At 49.9% G+C, this 24814-nt stretch overlaps 2 protein-coding genes across 3 annotated transcripts in view; one reads left to right on the top strand and one right to left on the bottom strand.

Annotated features, from left to right (window-relative positions):
• MYCL (MYCL proto-oncogene, bHLH transcription factor) overlaps positions 1–24814 on the bottom strand; it is a 101379-nt gene that overhangs the window by 37624 nt on the left and 38941 nt on the right. The window lies entirely within an intron of this gene.
• Positions 1670–13939, top strand: MFSD2A (MFSD2 lysolipid transporter A, lysophospholipid). 2 transcript variants are annotated; one of them, XM_019429091.2, is made up of 14 exons: positions 1670–1904; positions 3414–3542; positions 5003–5127; positions 9154–9277; positions 9412–9490; positions 9847–10004; positions 10410–10500; positions 10620–10741; positions 10976–11059; positions 11485–11568; positions 11667–11779; positions 12188–12331; positions 12426–12602; positions 13473–13939. In XM_019429091.2, the coding sequence occupies exons 1-14, from the start codon at positions 1812–1814 to the stop codon at positions 13534–13536; spliced, it is 1587 nt and encodes a 528-aa protein (XP_019284636.1). In that variant the 5' UTR covers positions 1670–1811; the 3' UTR covers positions 13537–13939. The 2 variants fall into 2 exon arrangements, with proteins under 2 accessions (XP_019284636.1, XP_019284633.1); XM_019429088.2 differs by having other exon boundaries at positions 3411–3542.

The raw sequence follows: 24814 nt of genomic DNA, 5'->3' as shown, positions 1-24814 counted from the left end.
CATATTTATTAGTTTCCTTCCATGAGTCAGATCCCAGCTAGTTTGTGGGGACACAGCAGTGGAAAAGATGTGGTTCCTATCTTCCTGGAGTTCATGGTCTGGGGGTGGGGGGTCTAAATCACTTGTGATATGGCGTGATGCTACAGGAGTGAAGATTTTAGGGCTGGGAGGGATCAGAGTCCACCACAGCCAACTCAATCCTGGGGAAGGGAAGAGACAGAAAGAACAGTGTCACACAGCTCCTGGTGGAGCCATGGGAGGTCAGCCCGTGCCCTTTTCACAGCATCCAACTGTCTCACTTTGGCTCTGTCTGCTCAGCAGTGACCAAGAGCTGTGTGCCACGATGGGAGCTGCTGGGGCATATGAGGAAGCTTGGTGTGGCCATCCTGGGGTAGCCAGACCTCATCTCTCCTCCCTGCAATCAATCAGAGAGCCTAAGAAAGAAAACAGGAGTGGAAGCTCAGCAATCACAGGAACGGGAGAAAGTGGCCTTTGAGATCCCAGCATCCCCTTCACTAATTAGAGCAACCGACCCCCACGCCCCCTCCCCAGCCTCTTGAGTGTCTGGGAAGCCTGGGGGTGATGACCCAGAGGTGGTAGAAAAAGCATGTTTTCTGGATCTGTGTTTGGCGTCTGTTCCAGACTAATGTCCTTCTAGATATCTTCTTTCAAGGACCAGATTACTCAGTCCTCTCTTTTTCAAATCCTTCCTTGATTGTTTCAACCCAGAGTGCCACTGCAGTTTTGTCACATCTCCTAGGGTTTTTTGTTGGAGAAACACATATATCCCATTTAGCGTCCTGGTAATTTTTGCTGAGAGAGACAGAGCAGGGCCGTTAAGAGAGAAGGCTCTGGAAAGGGACAAACCTGCCAGGGCTGGCTTTGCCACAAAACAGCTGTTTCACTTCTCTGAGTTTCCATTTCCTCAGCTATAAAATGGGGATGATAATACCGTGCTCATGTCGTTGCTGTGAGGACTGGATGACATCATTTTAAGCACGGAGGAAACTCTCCATAAAAGGCCACTGTTACTATCATGGGGTACTGGGGGGCTGGTCCTGTCTCCTCTGCACACCTTGGGAGCTCCCTGCCAGCAGGGGCAGTGACTGCGATACGTCATCGTTGTCCCCCATTGCCCTGGGCCCCAGAGAAGCCAGTGTTGGGAAGAGGGAATGGTCAGTCTTGGGAGATGCAAGAGGGACATCGATACTGGAAGTGCCAGCCCTACATCCTCCATCCAGGTTTGGAGGAGAGGGAGGCACGACCTGACTCCTGATTTTAGGGGGGGGGGGGCAGTGGGCTTCCCAGCCCCTACCTTTCCTAGCCGTGGGGGTCAGAAGTCACCGGCCGTGGGCCCGACTCAGGGAGAACTCACTCTGGGGCACCTCGGGCAGGTCCCTTCCAGCCTTAGGCCTCAGTTTCCTCGTGCGTGTCAGGTGGGTCTCCCGGTCTTCTCCGGGGTTTGCGAGGAGCACGCGCAGCCGGATGCCGGCTTTTGAGAACGTGGCTCAGTGGCAGAGAGGCTGGGAGGCTTAGGCAGGCGGGAGAGCCGCCAGGCGGGCGAGGGGATTGGCTGCAGGCAGGGCAGCCGGCTCTGCGATTGGATCAGAGTGGGCAGGGCCGGGCCTTTAAGAGGCGCGAGGGGGCGTGCAGGGGAGTGTGCGCCTCGCCCGCCCGCCGGGTTTACTAGCGAGAGGCGGCCGTGGCGGCGGCGGCGGCGGCGGCCACGACGGGAGTCCCGGCAGAGCGGAGTCCCGCGGAGCAGAGGCGCATCCCGGCTTTCCGGTCCCAGGCGGCGTGGCCCGCGGGTCATGGCCAAGGGAGAGGGCTCCGAGAGCGGCTCCGCGGCGGGGCTGCTGCCCACCGGCATCCTCCAAGCCGCTGAACGGCCGGCCCAGGTGAAGGTGAGGACCCCCCCCCCTTTCACCGCCCCCCACCCCTGCCCGGGCGGAGGGCTAGGGGTGAGAGCAAGCTGAGATGGGGACGTCGAGGAAGAGGTTTGGTTTCGGACGCCTCGGGCTAGCCGGGGACAGCCTAGCCCAGTGGCAGGGGAGGGCCCGGGGGTACCGGCCTTGGGGACAGGGGGTGATGGAGAGGATTTGTAGGCGCCCCCTTTTGCTCATCCCCACCCCGCCTCTCCGCCGATCGGCCGCGCCGGCAGCTTCACGTGGTGCCTGGCTGTGTTCAGCCGGTTTCCGTTCTTCTGTGACGAGCGGTTTAGGATTGCCGCCCTGGAAGCCAGAGACCCCAGAAATCCGGGAAAGTCCCCTTAATTCCCCATCTCTCAGCCCCTACTCCCCACCCCCACATGCCCGCGCTGGCACCTCAACTCTGCGGTGAGGGCCGCTCAAGTTCATTCATAAGAACAAGGGCTCTCTGCTCTTAAAAGAGCAGCACTTCCGAGAGAGAGAGGCCCTTGTGTGAGTGTGGGTGTTGATGAGCGCGCCTTGCTTTGCGTGTCCTGACCTTCGACCCCATCCCCAGCTCTCTGGACCTAGTGAAGGATCCATTTGAATCAGGCGACTCCAGGGGGAGATCCCAGGCAATAGGTATCTGCCTGGGAGGTGACTGCCCTTTCCTTTTAGTTTTATTAAGTGATCCTTGCAAGGAGCGGAGTGTGTGTGTGGGGTGGGGGTGGGGGGGGGAGCAATTATGCTCTACTAATATGAGTAATCTTCACTTTCCTGGGCAAACTCAATCTCTCTAGTGCCCCACCCAGATAGGGCCCAGCCCTGTACCTAGAGGCCTTTCCTCCCCTCTCCAAGGTTCCCTAGGAACTGGGGATGGGGAATAGCAAGAGGGAGGGTAGGACAGCTCCCGGGTTTGCCTCAAGCTCTGGCTGACTACAGGGGCCAGGGTCGCTCTGGGACAGATGGAAGGAACAGCTGTGCCCCCAGCCAGCTGGGCTGGGCCCCTCACCCAGTAGGCAGGTGGGTCCTGGCCTCTGAACTAGGGCGGGAGCAGGGGCTGGGCTTAGGCGGCTCTTGGCAGCCGGAGGATTTTCAGGTTGTGACGGTTGGTGGTGCCTGGTGGGGACAGGTCCACAGGTCTGCTGCTGGAACATGCTCCCCCTCCAACTGGAACAGAGCATGGTTGGAACCCTACGGGAAGTTGTTGTTGTTGTTTTTTGTTTTGTTTTTAGGGACGGTGGGCTGCTAAATTAACTCAGAATCTGGGGGTAGGGTGGCTTAGGGGCCACTTCCTTGGTATGGAATCCCCCTTTCCAGCTTCCTAAGATAGAGAATACCTTTCTTTTCTTGTAGGAAGTGAGATCACCCTGGGTGGGAACAGGGCAAGGTAGACTTGTTCCTCCTGGCAGAGTGGATCAGAAGAATGGTCCTGCCTCTGGAACCTTCTAGGATGGAGGCCAGGATCCTGGGTCTCTTTTCATCCTTTCCTCTTCTTCCCAGAAGGAACCAAAGAAGAAACAACAGTTGTCCATTTGCAACAAGCTTTGCTATGCAGTTGGGGGGGCCCCCTACCAGGTGACAGGCTGTGCCCTGGGGTTCTTCCTGCAGATCTACCTGTTGGATGTGGCTCAGGTAAGTGGGGCTGAGCCCACCAGGGCTCCTCCAGCATCCTGAGGTGGGAGGGTAGATACGTTCAGTTTTCCCCATCTGTGAAATGGGACTGGGAATCCCTACTTTGCTGCCTCTCAGAGTCGGCCGTAGATAAGAAATAAGAAGGCTTGCTTTGGAAAGTATCCAGCAGGGGAGTCTGTCTGCCCCAGGAGTCTTAGTTGGCAAGGTCAGGCAACTTCTCCTTGCCTGGCAAGAGCAACAGAGCCTGGAGGGGCAGACGGTGGTGTGAGAAAGAATGGAGCCTGCTGGTGACCCTGTTCTTAGAAGAGACTGGCACACCATGTCCCCAGCTGGACAACAGTCAGCTGGCCCAGCTCAGGGGCTGGTAGATGTTGCCAGGCTTGTAGATAAGCTGTTTCCCACCTTCACCTGAGAGGCCGAGGCATGTCAGTGGGCAGAGAGGCCCCCAAGTGCTGAGCTAGGTTAAGGCGCCCAGTGCACAGGGTCTTTGACTGAGAGAGGTACTTAGGGTGAAGCAGGGTTCTTCTCTGTTCTGAGAAGCTTTGGCCAGCAGCCTGGCATGCTGAGAATTCACCTTGTCTGGATGGGAGAGTGGGAGGCTCAACAGCCACTGCAGGCAAAGCATCTTCATTGTATCCATTTCTAGGTGGGGAACACTGAGCCCCAGAAAGGACAAATAACTTCTTTCAAGCAGCTAGTTTTCCCATGGGCTGGGTCCTGAGTGGGGTACAAATATGAGGAACCTGCAATCAAAGTATAGAATTGTCTTCATGAGTGTGAGGTTAGGGAGAGTCAGTTTGGGGAAACTACAGTGTGAGAGAGGCCACCAGTTTCCCTATTTCCTGGAGCCAAAGCAATATAGTAGAGCCTTGATGGATGTAAGGAAGAGTCCAGAGAAACTATTTAGGCCTAAAAGGTTTGCAGGGAGGGGGATGTCTTCAGTGGATAGTCACAGGTCACTTTTTAAAAGCATCTAAAGATTCCTTTCCACATCCAAGATAGAGCTTGACCTGTAAGACAGGGATCTTAACTCCAGTCCTGTAAGATAGGGATCATAACTCCCATTATACAGATGGGGAAGTTGAGGCCCACTGTAGTCAAATGAGCAAATGCTCATTTTGATACCAGGTGCTTGGCGCTCAGGGCTGTGAGAGGGAAGCAAGGAAGTGATTCTGGATTCATTCTAGTTGATGGGGAGTGTTTTCAAGGGCAGTGGAAGGGAGTACATAAGGGAGCAGATCTGGGAAAACTTCGAAGGCACTCTGCACTGGCTGCTATCAGGGAGCTGTTATCATTATGAACAAGGCAAGAGAAGATGATGAAGGCCTGAGTGAGAGCAGCCCAGAGTCCCAAGGGCCTGGCTGAGATGGGGAGGGAGCCCCTGCTTTTGCCTACCATCGAGGGTTGAGATGAGTAGAAGGATGAAGGGGTCACCTTCTTCTACCTGTTCCCCATTCCAGGTGGACCCTTTCTCTGCCTCCATCATCCTCTTTGTGGGCCGAGCTTGGGATGCCTTCACAGACCCCCTCGTGGGCTTCTGCATTAGCAAATCTTCCTGGACCCGCCTGGGCCGCCTCATGCCCTGGTGAGTAAAAGAGGCTCCTCTGAGGTGGCAGAAGGCAGGGCTTCAGGCATGCCCACTAACTCTTGATCCTTCCATCTGACTTGTCACAGGCTGGGGGGTGAGAAGAAATGACGCAGAAAGCCGAGTGTTGAAACCCAGCTGAGGCCTCAGCTGCCCCAGGCATGGGCACTGGGATGGATGCTCTGCCAATTCATTTCCCAGGCTGGCTAAATTGCCAGACTGAGCAGCTTCCCCTACACCAGGCCCCATTGCTCCCCAAGGTCCATTCCCTCCTGCGAAGCTGGAATTCTAACTCCTCCCCCTCAGTCGTTATAGCGGCAGAGATAGTGCTGCATAGTGGTTGAGAGGTTACACTCAGAATCCAGCCTGCCTGTGTTTCACCACTCACAGCTATGCAACCTTGGGCAAATCACTTAACATCTCTGAGCCTCAAGTTTTTCATCTGCAAAATGGAGATAATAATTATGCCTATCTCGTGCGTTTATGGTGAGGATTAAATTTTTTTTTATATGTAAAGTACTTAGAACGGTGCTTGGCACATATTAAGTAATGTATAATTTGGCACCCCTTCAGAGTAGCTCCTGGTGGTCAAGGGTGGAGGGTAATACCAAGAATGGGATTTGCAGAACCATAACCTCTGGCCCCTTGGATGATGTAAACTACCTTTTCCCTTGATACAAAGCCTACACTACTCAGCCTCAGGCTATAGGGCAAAGTGGGGGGAGGTAGTACCACAGATCACACAGCCAAGGGAGACACACGGGACCAGCTGACAGTCTGGAGCTCTGGTTCTCTCCAGGACATCCTGCTTGGTGGGGGGAGGGGGGTGGACATACCCCTTTCATCTCCAGCCCATCCAGGCTCAAATGGGCGCCTTCCTGCCCCAGGGGTGCCCATACCTGGTCTCCGGCCTTCAAAGCTCTTCCCACAGCTCCCACTCCACCCCCACAACTTCCTTTCCCACGAGGCCCCCCTCCCACCACAATTGCACCAGCCCCTGGCTAAGGCCCAGATTGGGGCCTTTGATCCAGGCTGCAGGGCTGCGGGGGTGGGGGGGTGGGGGGGGTGGATTTGTGGGGAGGGGGAGGGGGAGGGAGATGGTGATGGGATGGGGGTGGCTGCAAGGCAGGACCATCCGCCTCACCTGGACAGGCCGCCCAGGTAGGAGCCAGCCGCCCAGGTAGGAGCCAGCCAGCTGGGCCCCAGACCCGAGTCCCTGGCAGCCTGTGGGAGGTGGGGCTCTGCTGCCACATCTCCTCATGAGGCACAGCCAATGGGAGAGAGCTACCCTGGACAGCCCCTTGCGGTGGCCGGAGGCAGCAGCTGGGTTACTTCCAGTCACATTCGGTTTCTCAGCTTCTCAGCGAAAGGAGAGGAAGGAGTGTTTGACGAAGGCTGACGGAAGGAGCCCTTGTTCTCCGAGGAGACGCGTGGATTCGGGAAGGAGGGGGGAGGGCAGAGAGGGAGAAAAGAGGAGGCCCTCCCTGTGGGAAGCAGGATCTGAGGGCCTGGAGCTAGGCAGGTGTGGCAGCCAGCCTGGTGAAGTTGCTGAGGGCCCTTCAGGCAGGTTTCTGACTTAGCACGGTGTCTGCGTACATGTCCTCACCTGTTCGGGTGGTAATTCTGGGTAATACTTCTTGAATGGTACCCCCACCCCTGTGTCTGAGCGCACGTTGGATCGGTGGGGGGCTGAGGGGCTTGTGTGTAGGCTACGGGACCTCCTCCTGGTCCATACCACAGCCGGGACCCAGCCCCTTTTTGTGGTGTGGGTAGAGGCCGCGCCTTTCAGGGTTCATCAGCCCTGTGGCCCACTATCTTCTCAGGCCTCAGAGCAGCCCCTGCCCTTAGCCGGCACTTAGATCCACCCCTCCGACCAGGAAGACTTTGACAGACGCTCTCCCTGGAGTTCCCAAGGCCACGTGGTGAGAGGCAGAGTATCCACAAGGTCACAAGGGCAGGCTGGGATGCAGCAGGGCTGGGCCTGAGGTCTGATTCCCGGGCCGTGGACCTGTACTCTCCCGCTGGGCTTTCTGGTGCGGTAGTCACAGCGAGGACTTACTATGTCCCAAGCACTGTTCTACATTTTAGTACCAACTTATTAAAGTCTCAAAACTACTTCAGCTCTGTGAGATAGAACCAGAGTTCTTACGGTGGCCTGTAAGGACATGACCTGGTACTCCATGTCCTCCAACCCCATCTCCTAATCCCACCTCCTGTGCTCACTCCACTCCAGCCCCAGTAGCCTTCTTGCTTCTCCTCAAACTTGCTTGAGCACCTCTGCACTGACTGTTCCTGCCCGACACACATTTGCCTCAGACAACTGCTCAAGGCCAACTCCCTCCTCTCAGCCGAGTCTTGGCACAGATATCAGCACCTCCGTGAGGGCTACCCCGTCTGCTCTTGTCACCTCTACCCCCATACTCCTAATCCCCTTTAGACTGCTTTCTTTTCTCCATGGCACTTAATCACCTTCTAATACATAACCTTTTGAAAAGTGTGGTAAAATATACACATAACATAAACTTTTGCCATTTTAACCATTTAAAAAAAATTTTTTTTTTGCATTTTATTTATTTTTGATAGAGAGCGAGAGAGAGAGAGAGACAGAGCACAAGTGGGGGAGGGGCAGAGAGAGGGGGAGACACAGAATCCGAAGCAGGCTCCAGGCTCTGAGCTGTCAGCACGGAGCCCGACGTGGGGCTTGAACTCACAAACCGCGAGATCATGACCTGAGCCGAGGTCGGACGCTCAACCAACCGAGCCACCCAGGCATCACCCCCCACCCCCCGCCATTGTAACCATTTTTAGATGTACACTTCAGTATCATCAAGTACATTCTCATTGCTGTGCAGCCATCACCACCATCCATCTCCAGAACTTTTGCATCTTCCCAAACTGAAACTCTGTCCCCATGAAAAAAATAATTCCCATACCTCCCTCCCCACAGCGCCTGGCAACCACCACTCTACTCCCTGTCCCTGAACACCTACTCTAGGTGTCTTGAGAACAGGATCATGCAATATTTGTCCTTTTGTGTCCGGCCCATTTCCTTTACCACAATGTCCTCAGGGTCCATCCGGGTTGTAGCCTGTGTCAGACTTTCATTTCTTTTTAAGGCTGAATAATATATATAACTTTTAAATGATGCTTATTCTTCATTTGCCAACTAGAATATAAGATCCACCAGGGCCATAGCTTTCGTCTGTTTCGTTCACTGGTAACATCCTAAGTAATAAGAATAGTGCTTAGCACGTTGCTGGCACTTGAATATCTTTTGAGTAAATGTGGAATGTAAGGTAGGTGCTGTTACTAGTGTCATTTTACAGATGAGAAAATGAGCCTCAGAGAAGTTAAATAACTTGTAAGGTAGTTATAGTCACTGGTAGAGCCAGAATTGGGTTCCTGAAGTATGGCTCCAGAGGGGTTTCTTTTAGCCGCTGCTCTTTGCTGCCCGTGTGTACTAATGACATGCAGTCGGTCCCTCCTGAGGTCTAACCGCTTTTGCGATGGTGTAGAATGCAGAAGTGGGAAGGCACACATTTACATCCCGTTATAGTTATCTCACTAAGCCCAGTCCTTCCGCCTGGAGTCAGCCTCCCCTACCGCTGTGTGTGTGCCCACAGTGTGTGTGTGTATGTGTGCTGACTGTATGTGTGTGCGCGTAAGAACACTGGTATTGGGTTTGCTCCCTGCCACCCTACTACCTGAGGGTTAGCTGTCATTCTCAGTTCCCCCAGCCCATAGGAAGCCCCTGCCTCGGGAGCCCTCTCCACTGGGGAGATGTAGGCAAGAGTCAGGGTCTGACCTCCTGCTCCGTGCTCAGGATTTCAGTCCAGGGGCACTGTTGAAGTCAGCCCTTCCGGGCTTGGCCATTAGCCTCTTCCCAGAGACCCTGGGGTGGGTAGATTCAGGGGGAGGAATTTCCTTCCCGGCAGGCACCCTGTGGGACTACAGAGCAGTCCAGGCTGGGGCCCAGATCCTGGAGTTTTGGCATCCAGCCCCTACTCAGACCTTCCCCTTCCTCAGGATCATCTTCTCCACACCCCTGGCCATCATTGCTTACTTCCTCATCTGGTTCGTGCCTGACTTCCCACAGGGCCAGGCCCTGTGGTACCTGCTTTTCTATTGCCTGTTTGAGACACTGGTCACGGTGAGTGTGGGCACCTCCCCTGGGTGTCTGGTGGGGAGGAACGAGGGCAGTCCCTGGGGCCTCCAGGGTTGGTGCCCAAAGCCACATCTGCCTGTCCATCATCTGACTGGTCAAGGGCCTCTCTTCCATGCCAGTGTTTCCACGTTCCCTACTCAGCTCTCACGATGTTCATCAGCACAGAGCAGAGTGAGCGGGATTCTGCCACTGCGTATCGTAAGTCTCTCTCCAGCCCACTGATCCATCCACCGGGGACCGTGGGTCTATTGTTCCTGACCCTCCCGCCACATTTCTTCCCTTGCTGGGAGTGGGTGTAAAACCATCTCAAAAATAACTTGATCCTTTTATTGCTTTGGTGAGAACAGAGAGGTGCAGGGACTAGCCAGCCAGAGGTCATACAAAGCAAGGCCATAAGGTTAGGCCAAGGCGTCATCTGCCTCACCACCCTATATCTACCCTCCTGGAGCTGCTACCATCACCTGGGGCTAGAACTGGGCATCTGTCCACCTGACCTTCCTCCCTGGGGGCCTACAAGCCACAAGGCCCCTCCAAAGGACCCTTTTACCATTCAGGAATGACCGTGGAGGTACTGGGCACCGTGCTGGGCACAGCGATCCAGGGGCAAATCGTGGGCCAAGCGGATACGCCTTGCCTCCAGGACCCCAATGGTTCTGCACTGGCTTCGGAAGGTACCAATCACACACAGAGCGCCACCTCACTCAAAGAAACGGTGAGGCCCTTGGCTGCACAGGGATCTGGGGAGATGAGGCACAATGGGGTGGTTTGCAGTCATCCTCAGCATAGTGAATATTGGGCATTTGCTCTACAAACTGTTAATATGCCCCCTTTTCTGATAATTTCTGATAATTCTAAATAATTTGGCCAGGGTCGTAGAACTGGTGATTTACAGAAACTCGATCTGGGGGAGCTCTCACACTCCACAGCCTGGCTTCTTAACATTCTGTTCCTCTGGACTTTGCCTAGCCATGGGAAGCAGCAGCCAGCCCAGGATAGTTCTCCCACTTCACCAGTGGAGACAGGCCCCAGAGAAGGGACTGGCCCACGGCGTGGAGCTGCTGAGAGTTGGGATGAGATCAGACTGATGGTCTCTATGTTGCCTTTATCCCCTTTGCAGCAAAATGCATACCTGCTGGCGGCAGGAGTTATTGCCTCCATCTATGTCATCTGTGCTGTCATCCTCACCCTGGGCGTGCGGGAGCAGAGAGGTGAGGGATCCCTGGGGAGCGGTGCAGGCCCCGGCGCTGCAGGGCTTTGTCCCTCTGCCTGGGCCTCAGGCTTTGGGAGGTGTCTCTGCTCCTTCCTCACTGTCCCCTCTGGCCCCCAGAACCCTATGAGACTCAGCAGGCTGAGCCGATGTCCTTTTTTCGGGGCCTCCGACTGGTCATGAGCCATGGCCCATATGTCAAACTTATTGCTGGCTTCCTCTTCACCTCCCTGGCTTTCATGGTGAGTGGGGGCCTGACAGGCTCAGCCTGAGAGCAGGCAGTGGTGGGGAGTGGATGAGTGGGGGTTGAGGGGAGTGCAATAGGGGTGGGGTAAAACAAGGACTCCGTGACGAAGCCTGAGGGATAGATGGATTGGGGGTGGGGTGAGCAGAGGTCCCTGGAACATGGGGAAGCCTTGGCCTTGACCTCACGTCTTTCCTTACGTTTCCTTTCCTATACGCTGCCCATCCCCCAGCTGGTGGAGGGGAACTTCGCCTTGTTTTGCACCTACACCTTGGGCTTCCGAAACGAATTCCAGAATCTGCTCCTGGCCATCATGGTGTGTGTGGGGCCCTGAGGGTGGGTAGGCAGCCTGGACTTCTAGATGGTTCTTTGGATAGTCAGAGGATATTTCCCGGACCGGCTAAGGTTAGGAGGGCTGAGGGAGGAATCTCAGAATCGTCAGTTGGATCTGACCTACAATTGCTTAGATAGGACTGTGAAAGATGTGGGGCAAGATATTCCGGTAGAGAACATAGCAGAAACCAAGAACTTTGAGAAGCTATGCTCAGCTGAGCTCAGAGAAGGCAGGAGATAAGATTGGGACTAGCTCTCGGCTCCCCTGGGGAGCCATCAGTGGTGCCTGTCAGCTTTCTTACTGCCCAGATGGTGCCATCTGGCTGCTAGGAGTATCTTTGAGGTCCTGGGAAGGGCAATGGGGCTTCATGACTAACCCACTTCCCTCACCCCCCACTGCATCCCCAGCTCTCGGCCACATTCACCATTCCCATCTGGCAGTGGTTCCTAACCCGATTTGGCAAGAAGACAGCAGTATACACTGGGATTTCAGTGAGTGGGGCTGAAGGGGTAGGGCCCGGACTGGGTTGGGGATTGCTGGTGGGAGTCTCCAGGCTGACCCATCTTCCCGTACTCACCCCTTCTCCTAGTCAGCAGTGCCATTTCTCATCTTGGTGGCCTTCATGAAGAGTAATCTGATCATCACATACGTGGTAGCCGTGGCAGCCGGCATCAGTGTAGCAGCGGCCTTCTTACTACCCTGGTGAGTGTATATAGGCCCACCTGGCTATGTTTCCCAGCCCCCTAGCCCCTATTCTGAAACTCCTTGGGGACAATTCCGCAGGAACTTCTCCCGCAGACCATTCTGTGGGTCCAGGTTGGGGGTAGAACAAGTCTTCCCTGTACAGTTGCACTGGTTGTGAACTGTGCAAAAACACCTAATCAGGATGGGACATGGGGGGCTTAAATCTGGTTTGCACTCTACTTACCAAGCTGCACGCCTAGACCGGGGCAACATCCACGAAGTTGTGAACTTCACGGAGCTGTGTGCCCTGGGCCTACAAAGTCTCAGAGGGCCACCTCTTCTTACTGACACAGAGGCACCACATGGGCTAGCGGGGGCCCTGGAGTGCTGGCTGGGTGGGTCCTCATGGCTGCCACCACTCCGCAGGTCCATGCTGCCTGATGTCATTGACGACTTCCACTTGAAGCAGCCCCAGTCTCATGGAACCGAGCCCATCTTCTTCTCCTTCTACGTCTTCTTCACCAAGTTCGCCTCTGGAGTCTCATTGGGCATCTCCACCCTCAGTCTTGAGTGAGTGGGGTGGGGTCTTGGAGCAGTGCTGGGCAGGGCTGGGCCCCAGGTGCCCTGCCCTCACCACTCCCCTGACCACTGGGTCCCACCACAGCTTTGCCGGGTACCAGACCCGTGGCTGCTCGCAGCCGGCACGTGTCAAGTTCACACTGAAGATGCTGGTGACCATAGCCCCCATAGTCCTCATCCTGCTAGGCCTGCTGCTCTTCAAGCTGTACCCCATTGATGAGGAGAAGCGGCGGCAGAACAAGAAGGACTTGCAGGCTCTGAGGTGAGAGCAGGGGGGTGGAGGAGGGGGCATCATCCAGTCTAGCCCCTCAGCTCGTGCCTCCTGTGGCCAAATCCTGACTTAACCTCCTGCCCATCTTCCCTCGATGGTCCCTGCTCTATTTCCCCTTCTCACTGCTGACTGATAATAATGTCAGCTGACATCTCTCTGATACTTAGCTGCATGCCGGTCACTGTGCTGGCTGGTTTTACATTTATTCATTCAACAGATACTTATTGGAAACCTACTATGTGACCGGCATTGCTCTAGTGAATGAAACAAACAGAATCTCTGCCTTCGTGGAGTTTACATTTTAGGGAATGTGCATTCATGATCTCCTACAGTTCTTCAACAACCCCAGGTGTCAGGAGATTCCTACAATTCCCACTTGGTAGATGAAGAAACAGAGGCTTAGCCAGGAAGAGTAATTGGCCCAGCTGATAAGGAGTAGAACCGGGGTTTGCACCCTGACGTTCTCACTCCAGAGCCTGTATTCTTCACAGCTCTCTTGGTGTGCAGGGTCTCAGGTGTGGCCTGAGCCTGCCTTTCAGGAGACCAGAAGGCAGGGTCAAGTGAATCATGCCAGCCCAAGTCCAAAGTGTAGTTCCAGGGCTTGTAGTACCCTGTGGGCAATGAGAGTTGCAGACAGACCAACCGGCAGTTTCTGGATTGAGAGAGGGAGTGAGCAAACTGTCTACATCCTATAGTTTAGACTCACCTGTACAGTTGCACTGGTTGTGAACTGTGTAAAAACACACCTGACAGCTGGCTAAGACTAGGGCCAAGGTCCTATGCGGAACAAGGCACAAGGCAGTTAGGGACAGGGAAGGGGTAAGGATGCTTCCTCCAACCCATCTCCTTCGGCTCTTGCAGGGAAGAGGCCAGCAGCTCTGGCTGCTCTGACACAGACTCTACAGAGCTGGCCAGAATCCTCTAGGGTCTGCTGTGTTGCCCGAAGCCACCATCCACAGTGCCTGGGTCCCAGACCACAGGAGAAATCAGGACCTACTTGCCTGATCGCTGAATACCTGGTCTCCAGGTGCCAGGAAGGGAGCCAAAGACTCAAGAGTAAGTGGTCCAGGATACCTCCTGTGCCTGCCACGGGGAGGGCTGTTCATACAGCCACCTGCCTCACGTCTGCCTGCCCGTGGGGCCAAGCCCCGGGGCTGCTACTGTGAATATGCCAAGGACTGATCGGGCCTAGCCCGGAACACTAATGTGGAAACGTTTTATACAGAGACTAATTAATAACTTAATGACCATGTACATAGCAATGTGTGTGTATGTATATGTCTGTGAGCTATTAATGTTATTAATTTTGATAAAAGCTGGAAACCAGAGGTTCCTGTTTCTGTCTTTGCCCTCAGCCACTTTGCCCTGACCCCTTCTGTGCCAAGACGCAGATGGTGAGAGGGAACACTAAGCTGCAGGTGCCCCGGCAGGGAAGAATGTGTCTGGAGGTGTGATAACAGCATCGGCTAACATTTACTAAACACCTATCTGTACCAGGCACAGTGTGGAGGCTTTACATTCACTTTGTTGGTGTTCACACTCAATCCTTGAAGCTGTCTTGCTATGTCAGGACTATTCCACTTTAAAGAGAAGAAAACTGAGCTCCAGTATAGAGACGGACGTGGCTAAGGTCACATGGCCAAGAGTTACCGTACTGAAATATCATCCCAGGTCTGTGAGACTCCGGGACCTTAACCACCACTCTCCACTCCCCTGTGTCTGAGAGCGACCTGCTGGCTGTCAGACAGACAGGCTGCTCTGCCCAGGCCTGTGCCCTGTGCCTTCTGCTCTGTGCCTGCCTGAGCATGTGGAGCTGGCACATATCCTATGTGCTTGGGGCTGTGTGGGGTCCCGAGACCTGTGATTCTTTCCCCGTAGCTGTTAATGATGGTGTTGGAAAGTGAGACTGTACCTGGCTGGGTTTGTGTGTCAGTTGAGGAAGGGTTCTCCCCACAGGTGTGCTGGTGAAAAACCACCTCTGGTGGGGAGGAGGCTGCTGGGGAAGACCTGGTTTATAGTGCTTGTCTGTTTCCATGGTGTAAATGCTCTTGCTGTAGCCAATTTCAGGTTACCTACCAATGGATGTACTAACAGAAGTTCCCCAAAATTTAACAGCTCTCTAGGAGCTTGCCCCCTAGCACATCACTGGGTCTCATACACTTAGGCCAAGCTGGCAGGATCAGGGGTACTGGTCCAGCTTCTCTATTTTATAGATGGATAAATGCAGGCCAGAGAAGAGAAGTGTGTGCACTATTCAGGCTTGGTTTTTACTTTGGGTCTAGGGCTCCATTTTCGGAGGGAGCAGGGGAGGCTCCATTTTTGCTCTGAAGTTCTGCCAAGCCACTTTCATAAATTTATCAAGTGTTACTAACAGGCATAACCAGATGCATAATTTCCCTGTGAGGTGAGTCCATTATTATTCCCAGTTTACGGATAAGGAAGCTGAGGCACAGAAAAGTAACTTGTCCGAGGTCATCAGACAGAGGAGACGATGTTTGAATCCATTCTGTCTGGCTATAAGGCCAGTGCTCTCACCCACTACTTTAGGCCATTGTGTGAATCAAGAGTCTGGTCACCGCCAAGCCAGGTCCTGCTGCCTTTAGAGCTGCCATCTCAGGGTCAGGCTGCCCGGGCAGGCCAGGGGCCCTGGGCTCTGGGTTGGCCTTTGTAGTTGGAGTGCTCAGGGGCTCAGATAATGTTTGCAGAAACCCACTCCTACCTCCCCTCTCCCTGTACTCCCAACACCCACCAAATCCTGTCTTTAAAAAAATAAAAATTATTTTAAACTTCCTAAACCACTCAAGCTTGCTTCTTTCCCATCCCTACAATTACTTATCCGGTCTCTCACCAGGAGGATTATACCAGCAGCCTCACTGGTCTCTGTCTTTGATTTGATCTCCTCACATTCCTTCTGTAAACTATCCAAGATAACCAAAGTGGCCATCCTATTTAGAAACCCTTCTGTGAGTCCCCATTGCTTTCAAGAGGAAGTCAGAGACCTTTGCTGATTTCCCCAGCGCCCCCAGGCCACCTGCCCAGCCCTGGAACATATTCTGGCCCCTGGTCCATCTGATAGACACTGGTCCAATGCACCTTGGCTCCAGAATGCCTCTCTAAAGCAATTCCTGCACCTCTGTTCCTTGGGGCAGCTCTTGAGAATCCACACCCCTTCCACTTTAGTCTCCCATATTGAGCTCAGGGCTGGGCACGGTGGGGTGGGGTGGGGTGGGGTGGGGCTTATGCAGCTGAGTTTTTAAACGCAAGCTCCAGCAAGAAGGCTTTGTGAGCCACACCCAACTGGCGCTGACCCACCATGATGCATTTCTCTGGCTTCCATTTCCCCCAGTTGTACAATGGGGATTGGGAATTGAAAACCCCCTCTTCAGTTTCATGCTCACAGAAAATTGTTCTCCTCAAAGACCCCCTGCTTATTTCTTAGAAGATGATATGGGGGGTTGGGGGTGAGTAGGAAAGCAACCCAGGGATCCCAGAAACTCCTTGGGTCTTTGGCAACACCACGTGCCTTCTGGACAGCTCATATCTACTCATCCTTTGAGAAGCGCATTCTTGAGTTCCTCTCTGCTTGGATCCAGCATTACTACAGAAAACCCTGCCTGTCTCTTGACTCTGCCCTACTGCCCTCAGCCATGCCAATCATACATCCCACCCCCTACTCCCGCTAAGAAACAGGTGTGGCTTTGGCTCCACCTGCTGGAAGAAAGTGGCAAGCAACACCTTTCAACACTGCAAAGAAGGAATTCCAAGATCTGTCATTGACTCTGACCTTGGCTATCCATTTTATGGAACAAATATTTCTATTGGGCCTACTGTGTGTCATGCACTGGCTCTGAGGATAGAGTGGTAAATAGAGTTTACATGCTCAGTGGGGACCAATGACAAATAAGTGGGCATGTAAATAAGATAATTTTGGATTGTAAGAAGCACCATGAAAGAAGTAGGGTGATGTCATAGAGGGAACTGGTGTGGAGACTATTTTAAATTGAGTGCCCAGGAAAGAATGTTCTGAGAAAATGCTTTTGACTTGAATCACAAAGGAGGAGAATTAGCAGACCTTCAAAAAGCTTGGGGGAAAGCATTGTAGATAGAAGAATCAACTAGTGCAAAGACTGAGGTAGGAAAGAGCTCGGTGTATTGGAAGTACTCAAAGGAAACAGTGCAGCCAAAGTGCAGTGAATGCAGGTAGTATGAGGTGAGTTTGGAGAGGTCTACAGGAACTAGACCATCCAGGGCCTTGTGGCCTCAGTAGGAGTTCAAATTTTATTTTGAGAATAGCCAAAAAACTATTGCAGGGATTTCAACAGAAAAGCGATTTTAAGGCAGAAGCAAATGGTTCAAGGCTTTGTGGGCCATGTGAAGCCTTTTGGTCTTTACCCTAAGAGAAGAGAGAAGACATTGACAAGTTTTAAGTAGGGACACCACAAGATAGACCAAGAGTTTAGAAAGACCATATCATCTGCTTTGTGGAGAAAGGATTGAAGAAGTGGAAACAGGGTGGGGTGCCTGGGTGGCCCAGTCAGTCAAGTGCCCAACTCCTGGTTTTGGCTCAGGTCAAGATCTCACAGTTCTGGGGATTGAGTCCCACATGAGGCTCTGTGCTGACAATGGGGAGCCTGTTTGGGACTCTCTCCCTCTCTCTCTGCCCCTCTCCCGCTAGTGTGTTCTCTATCAAAAATAAACAAACACTAAAATAAAAATTTAAAAAAGGAAGTGGAAGCAGGGTGACTAATGTAGCAAATGCTCTTCTAATGTTTCTAGGCAATGAAAAGTACAAGATGGGTGGTGGCAGTGGAAATGGGAACAAGACAGATTTGGCAGCTGGTTGGCCTGGATAATAGAGAGAGGGAGGGAGGAGGGGAGGAAAGGGAAGGGAGAAGAGAGAGTGAGAGAAATGAAGGTTATCCCTAGATTTCTAACTTGGGAAACGGTGGCACCTCAACTCAGTAGCTCAGGGAGCACCAGAGGAGCAGGCTAGGGGGACAGAACAATTTATTTGTCACCTGTTTGTATCATTTTTATATAAAAAAGAAGAAACCACACTTAGAAATTCTATTAAATCAGGAACAAGAATACACACTATTACCAATATTTCTATATAACCTTTAATTGGAGGTATTAGCTGATGCAATTAGACAAGAAAAATCAATAAAAATTAGAAAAGAATAGGTAAAATTATCTTTATTTGTCAATGACATGTTTGTATTCCAAGAGAACCCAATTCAATCAACTGAAAAACTGCCATAAACAACATTCTGTAAGGAAATGGGGTATGAAATTAACATACAAAAATTAATACCTTTTATATGTACAAACTGCAATCAGTTAAAACTACATTTTTCAACATGATAACCATGAGGCTATTTGAATTTAAATTTAAAATAGCTAAAATTGGGGCGAATGGCTGGCTCAGTCAGAAGAGCATGCAACTTTTGATCTCAGGGTCATGAGTTCAAGCCCCACACTGGGTGTAGAGATTACTAAAAAAAATAAACTTAAAAAAATAAAAATAGGGAAACCTGGGTGGCTCAGTTAAGCGTCCGACTTCGGCTCAGGTCATGATCTCACAGTTTATGAGTTGGTGCCCCACATCAGGCTCTGCACTGACAGTGTGGAGCCTGCTTGGGATTTTCTCTCCCTCTCTCTCTCTGCCCTTCTCTTTTTCTGTCTCTCTCTCAAAATAAATAGAAAAACATTTAAAAAAAATAAATAACAAATAAAAATTTAAAAATAGCTAAAGTTAAGTAAAACTTAAAATTCAGTTTCTTGGGGCAGCTGGGTGGCTTGGTTAGTTAAGCAACTTACTCTTGGTTTTGGCGTAGGTCATGATTTCACAGTTTGTGAGTTCAGGCCCTGAGTCTTGGGATTTTTTTTCTCTCCCTCTCTCTCTGCTCCTCCCCCACTTGATCGTGCTCATTCACTCTCCCTCTCTCTCTCTTTCTCTCTCAAACAAAACAAAACATTTTTAAAAATATTTTAAAATTCAGTTTCCCAATCATACTAGTCACACTTAAAGTTCTCAATAGCCACATGTGATTTGTGCCTACTGTATTAACGTAGTTATAGAAAAAGTTCTACTGTTCAGTGCTGAGTTAGAAGATATGGTGAAAGAGAAGACCATATTTATGACAGCAACGAAATACCTAGGAATGAATAGGAAAGAAATAGTTCTTTGTTAAAGCACATGACTTAGTTTGTGGTCACAAGCCCCCTGCCTGGACCTCTCTGTATTACAGGAACAGCCAAAGTAGCGTCTCTTTGCAAGTCGTCCCTGACTCTACCAGGCTCAGTCAGAGGTTCTTCCAGGCTCCCCTAGGACAACATGCACTTGATTCTCGTTATTTGAAGATTTTGTATTTGCAAATTTCCCTACTTGTTAAAATTTATTTGTAACCCCAGGGAGGGAGGCAGGAGATAGAGGGGAGAAGAAAGAAGCAGCAATGACAGAGAAAGTAGAGAGCCAGGGAAGGTTTAGGTCTGAGTGTTTTGGCTTAGATCCAGGCCTTCCTCTTTTCTTCCAGGGCAGCTGGGCAGAGCTGGGCAATGCTCATATCTCCAGGGCAATCAAGGAAGTCCCTGATTGCTATGGCCCAAGGACCTTTCCGGGGTGAGGCCCAAGCCCTAAAGAGGCCAAGCCCAGAGTGAGCTCTGATTGCTCATTCTCCAGGAAATTGCCTTCTGTCTGGCAGAGATCCTACTGAAACTGGCCTAGGGTGGGTGTACTGGATCCCTACCCCTAGGTGATCTAACATGGCCTGGATAGCTTGTGGGGAGTCTGGGACGTCCTGCAGGTGACCTAGGGCCAGAGAAGCAGGGAGGGGGCAGTTTCTTGGGGCAGTTGCTGTTAACTGGGGCAGTAACTGTAACCGTTAACTTTAACAGTAGTTTAAGAGATGGGGAATGAGGCCTGGAATCTCCCTGACTCCTGTTTCCCACTGTGGTCATAGTGGTCCCTCATCCCAGTGCCTTCCCCTCTAGGACCCCTGTGCAGCCTCGAAGGATGTCTGTACTGGGGAATGCAGGGGAACCACCCAGCCTGGCTCCTGGGCTCAGAGATGGCAAAGGAGTTGCACAACATCACACAGCCCTCCAGAAAGCAGAAGCAAGATGTAATTATTGGGTGGGGGGAGGGGAGAATTTTACTTTACCCTTCAAGGTTCTTCTGGCTGGTCTAAGAATTAAATTGACATGAGACAGATGAACACGAGAAATATTTAATTCATACTTATGGGAACTCATAGAAATATGAATCTCAGGAAAGTGACCAAAGTTGGCAACTTTTATACCTTATAGGCAAAGAAACATAAATCTGCGAAGAATTGACAGGACAAAGAAAACTTATGTTTGGGAGCTTCAGTTAGTAAGGAATTCTAAACAAAATTTGGGCTGGGTAGTGAATTAGTAAAAGTAACAAGGTGTGTTTATATAGGCTTTGGCCCTGAATTCCCATCTCTGGCGGTAAGGATGTCTCTTTATCTGCTGGTAATCTTTCACATAGGAGATTTATTACCTGCTTTCAAGGGTACAAAGGAGGGTCAGAGTGTCCCTTTTGCACTGGCTGTTTCCTAAGTAACTTTAATTCAAAATAATCAGTATGCCAAAATAGCATATTTTGGAGCAAGCTTGCCCTGAAATCCATCAGAATTTAGCTTTCACTCCCAGCTCAGGGTTATTTTTGCTTTCCCACCAAATTGTCAGTTTCTTAAGGACTAGCACTCTTGTCCTGTGTCCTTGCCTGCCCTTTCACTTCCACCAGAGACCAGACTCCAGAGCTAGCTCTCCAGCAGTCTGTGGATGCCAGCAGATGGGTGTGGCCATCTCTGTTAATAGGAGTGGCATTTTGGTGTGTGAGAGGAGCTGTGCCACTCACTGCTATTTCTTTAAAAAAAATTTTTAATGTTTATTTATTTGTGTGTGTGTGTGTGAGAGAGAGAGACAGAGCACGAGCAGGGGAAGGGCAGAGAGAGAGGGAGACACAGAATCTGAAGCAGGCTCCAGGCTCTGAGCTGTCAGCACAGAGCCCAACGCAGAGCTCAAACTCACCAATGGTGAGATCATGACCTGAGCGAAAGTTGGATGCTCAACCCACTGAGCCACCCAGGTGCCTCCACTCACTACTATTTCTTAAAGGGGCCCAGTGGCAGAGGCCACAAGGAAAGAGATGTGGGTGGTCTAATCCACCCCCCATCTGGTATTGGATGCCCTCTACAACATCCCTGACTTGTGGCTGGCTGGGAGCCTTCTGTTCCCACACACTGCCACCGCAGACTGTTTCAAGTCCGCCTGTTTCATTTCTGGAGTAAGGTGTGAAAACGATCTTCCTCATCTCAAATGGAAACTATGTCCTTGTGGCTTGCCCCCACAGATCCCGGATCTGCCCTTTGTCATCTGCAGAAAACACGCCCTCCCTCTGTCCCATCTCAGACCGGCAGGGAGTTGAAGATAGACCCATGTCCTCAAAATGGAGTCAAGTCTTGGTTTCATCCTTCCACTTACATTTGTTTTAATTCCTGTAAAAAGTGTCTATTTATTTTGCTTTTATAACTAAAAAAGAAACTCCTTATTTTAAAACTTGGTACCACGGTATTTCAGATAGGAAAATGGACAAATACTAATTATATTGCTCAACTTACCTGTATGTACACACCCATATAACCTCCACTCAGTTCAAGAAACAGAGGCACTTCCATCTCACAGGAAGGTTCCCTGTGCCCCATTCAATCAATACCCAATCCACCAGAGGTAACCACTATTCTGATTTCTATCATCATAGATTAGTTTTGTCCATTCTTGAACTTCTTGAACTTCTTATGAAGGGAATCATAATATGTATTCTTTGGTGTCTGATTTCTTTGTCTTAGCACAATGTTTTGGAGATTCATCTGTGTTGTTCTGTATATTAGGTTGTTTTTTTTTTTCATTTTGTTTATTGCTGATAAAATTACCTTTTACAAATATACCACAAATTGGTGTATTCTCAGGGGTGCCTGGGTGGCTCAGTCAGTTAAGCCAACTTCGGCTCAGGGCATGATCTCATGGTTCATGGATTGGAGCCCGAAGCCTGGCTCTGTACTGACAGCTCAGAGCCTGGAGCCTGCTTCAGATTCTGTGTCTCCCTTTCTCTCTCTTCCCCTCCCCCGCTCACGCTCTGTCTCTTTCTCTCTCAATAATAAATAAAAATTTTAAAAAACTCAAATTGTTGTATTCTTGTGTTGTATGTTTGGATTTTGTCCACTTTTGGCTATTATGAATAAAGTTGCTATGAACATTCTTATTTATTTTATTTTACTTAGAGTGTGTGTGAGAGAGAGAGAGAGAGAGAGAGAGTGCGCGCGCGCGCATGCAAGTGGGGGAGGGGCAGAGGGAGAGAATGCTAGAATCTTAAGCAGGAACTACTCCCAGCACTGAGCCCAACTGCAGGCTTGGCTCGGGGCTCTATCTCACCACCGTGAGATCATGACCTGAGCCAAAATCAAGAGTCAACGCTAACCAACTGAGCCAACCCAGGCACCTCATATTTTTAAATTTTAATTAAGTCCAATTTATCAATTTTTTAATGGTTACTGTGTTTTCTGATCTGATTAAGAAATCTTTATCTACCCCAATTAAAAAAATTTTTGCCTATGGTTTTATTTAGAAATTTGTTGAAGTGTTGATGTTTTGGTCGATGATCCATCTCAAATTAATTTATTGTTATAGTTTTGAGTTAAGGGTCAGGGTTCCTTTTTATCCACTAACATCTAATTGTTCCAGCATTGTTTATTAAAAGATCATCCTTGGGGTGCCTGGGTGCCTCAGTCGGTTGAGTATCGGACTCTTGATTTCAGCTCAGGTCATGATCTCAGTTATGGGTTCGAGCCCTGTGTCGGGCTCTGTGCTATCAGCTTGGAATTGTCTCTTTCTCTCTTCCCCTCCCCCACTAGGTCTCTCCCTCTCTCTCTCTCAAAAATAAATAAACTTAAAAAATTTTTGAAAATTAAAAACATCATCCTTCCCCTACTTAATTACAGTGACACTTTCGATGTAAATCAAAGATAGTATTGGGGCGCCTGGGTGATTTGGTCCATTAAGCATCGGACTTCAGCTCAGGTCGTGATTTCACAGTGTGTGAGTTTGAGCCCCACGTCGGACTCTGTGCTGACAGCTCAGAGCCTGGAGCCTGCTTCCTATTCTGTGTCTTCCTCTCTCTGCCCATCCCCACCTCACGTCTCTGTCTCTCTCTTTCTCTCAAAAGTAAAAATAAACATTAAAAAAAATTTTTTTTTAAAAGATAGTATATATATATATATATAGTATGTGTGGTTTGTTTCTGGAATCTTTATTCTGTTCCAGGGATTTATTTGTCTATTGCTCCTCCCAGGGTGCTCTGTATTATTTATTATCGTAAATCTTGAAATCTGATGATGTAAGTCCTCCAGCTTTTTCATCAAGAGCTCTTGAGGGGCACCTGGGTGGCTCAGTTGGTTAAGTGTCTGACTCTTGGTTTCAGCTCAGGTCATGATCTCACGGTTCATGAGTTCAAGCCCCACATCTGGCTCTGTGCTGAAAGTGTGGAGCCTGCTTGACATTCTCTCTCTCCCTCTCTCTCTCTGCCCCTCCCCGCCTCTCTCTCTCTCAAAATAAATAAATAAACTTAAAAAAAAAACAGAGTTCTTGATCTGCTAGGTCCTTGATTATCATATAAATCTTGGAATCAGCTTGTCAATTTACACACACAGAGATACACATGCACACATACACACACACACACACACACACACACACACACACACACCACAGCTTGCTGGAATTTTGATGGGACTGCATTGAACCTATGGACCAATTTGGAAAAAACTGATATCTTAACAGTATTAAGTTGTCCAATTCATGAGCGTGGAATATCTATTTACTGAGGTTGCCTTTAATTTCTCTCAAGAATTTTTTGGAATTGTCAGTGTCGAGGTCTTATAAATCTTTCAGTAGATTTATCCCTAGGAATTTGATATTTTCCATGCAGTTATACATGGTATTACTTTGTAAATTTCATTTTCCAGTTGTTTCTTGCCAGTATATAGAAATATATTTGTTTGTATCTTCACCTTGTATCTAGTAGTTTCATCAGATTCACTTACTAATTCTATGAAACTTCCACATATTTAATTTAAATATATATTTTTTCATTGATCTTAAAGCTAATATTTTGTTTATTTTTAAGCATCATTCTTTGACCATCACCACTTGTCTTTGTGGCTCACTCTTGTCAGTATCCTGAATCCAATAACTTTTCAACTTCTTCAGGACATCCAGCCCATTGACCCTACCACCTTTTTGTTACCCTTCACCTTGCCCATTTACCTACCTTAGGGCCCTTGTTGTCATTATTATCAATATTCTCTTGCCCCCTTTCCCCTCTATAGATCTTGCCTGGATACATTCCTGTTTCAATCCAAATCTCTTATCTTCACTTCCTGCCTTGGTTGATGCCCCTATTAGACACAACGTCCTTAAAAAAAATTCTTTTTAACATTTATTTATTATTGAGAGACAGAGAGAGACAGAGCATGAGCAGGGGAGGAGCCGAGAGATGGGGAGACATAGAATGTGAAGCAGGCTCCAGGCTCCAAGCTGTCAGCACAGAGCCTGACACGGGGCTTGAACTCACAAATTGTGAGATCATGACCTGAGCCGAAGTCAGACGCTCAACCGACTGAGCCACCCAGGTGCCCCTCACAACGTCCTTTTTAAATTTAATCTAATTTAGTTTCAAAATGTTTTACCATAAAGAATTTCGAACATACAAACAAATCTAGAGAGAACAGTACAATGTATCCCCATATATCTATTATTAGCATTTAATAGTAGTGAATTTGCTTTATCTATACCCTTTTACACCTTAAAGATATGTGCCATTTTCTTGCACAACCATGATGCCCTGACCAAACCTAACAAAATTTAAAAATGTTCTTTGGTATCACTTAAAACCAGCCCACAACTACACTTTCCTTCGTGTCTCAGATATGCCTTATTATACGGGGTTTGTCCAAATTTGGATCCAAACAAGGTCTACACATTACATTTTGTTGTCGTGCCCTTTCAATCTTTTTTAATGCTAGCAATCCTCCCCCTCCCTTTATTTTTCATTCTACTGATTTACTGCAGAAACCAGCTCAATTGTCCTCAAGAATGTTCCACATTCTGGATTTACTCCC

This window comes from Panthera pardus, unplaced genomic scaffold (genome assembly GCF_024362965.1).
Source record: "Panthera pardus isolate Hobbes unplaced genomic scaffold, ASM2436296v1 HiC_scaffold_11, whole genome shotgun sequence".
NCBI lineage: Eukaryota > Metazoa > Chordata > Mammalia > Carnivora > Felidae > Panthera > Panthera pardus.
Note: the sequence above shows the minus strand (reverse complement) of the source record. Positions and strands in the feature narration are given on the sequence as shown.

What these genes read in the sequence shown, in the direction of transcription:
- MFSD2A (XM_019429088.2), top strand. Translation starts at nt 1,812, where the DNA reads ATGGCCAAGGGAGAGGGCTCCGAGAGCGGCTCCGCGGCGGGGCTGCTG. An exon ending in ATCTGCTCCTGGCCATCATG is followed by an intron (nt 11,060 to 11,484) that starts GTGTGTGTGGGG and finishes CTGCATCCCCAG; the next exon opens with CTCTCGGCCACATTCACCAT. An exon ending in AAGGACTTGCAGGCTCTGAG is followed by an intron (nt 12,603 to 13,472) that starts GTGAGAGCAGGG and finishes CGGCTCTTGCAG; the next exon opens with GGAAGAGGCCAGCAGCTCTG.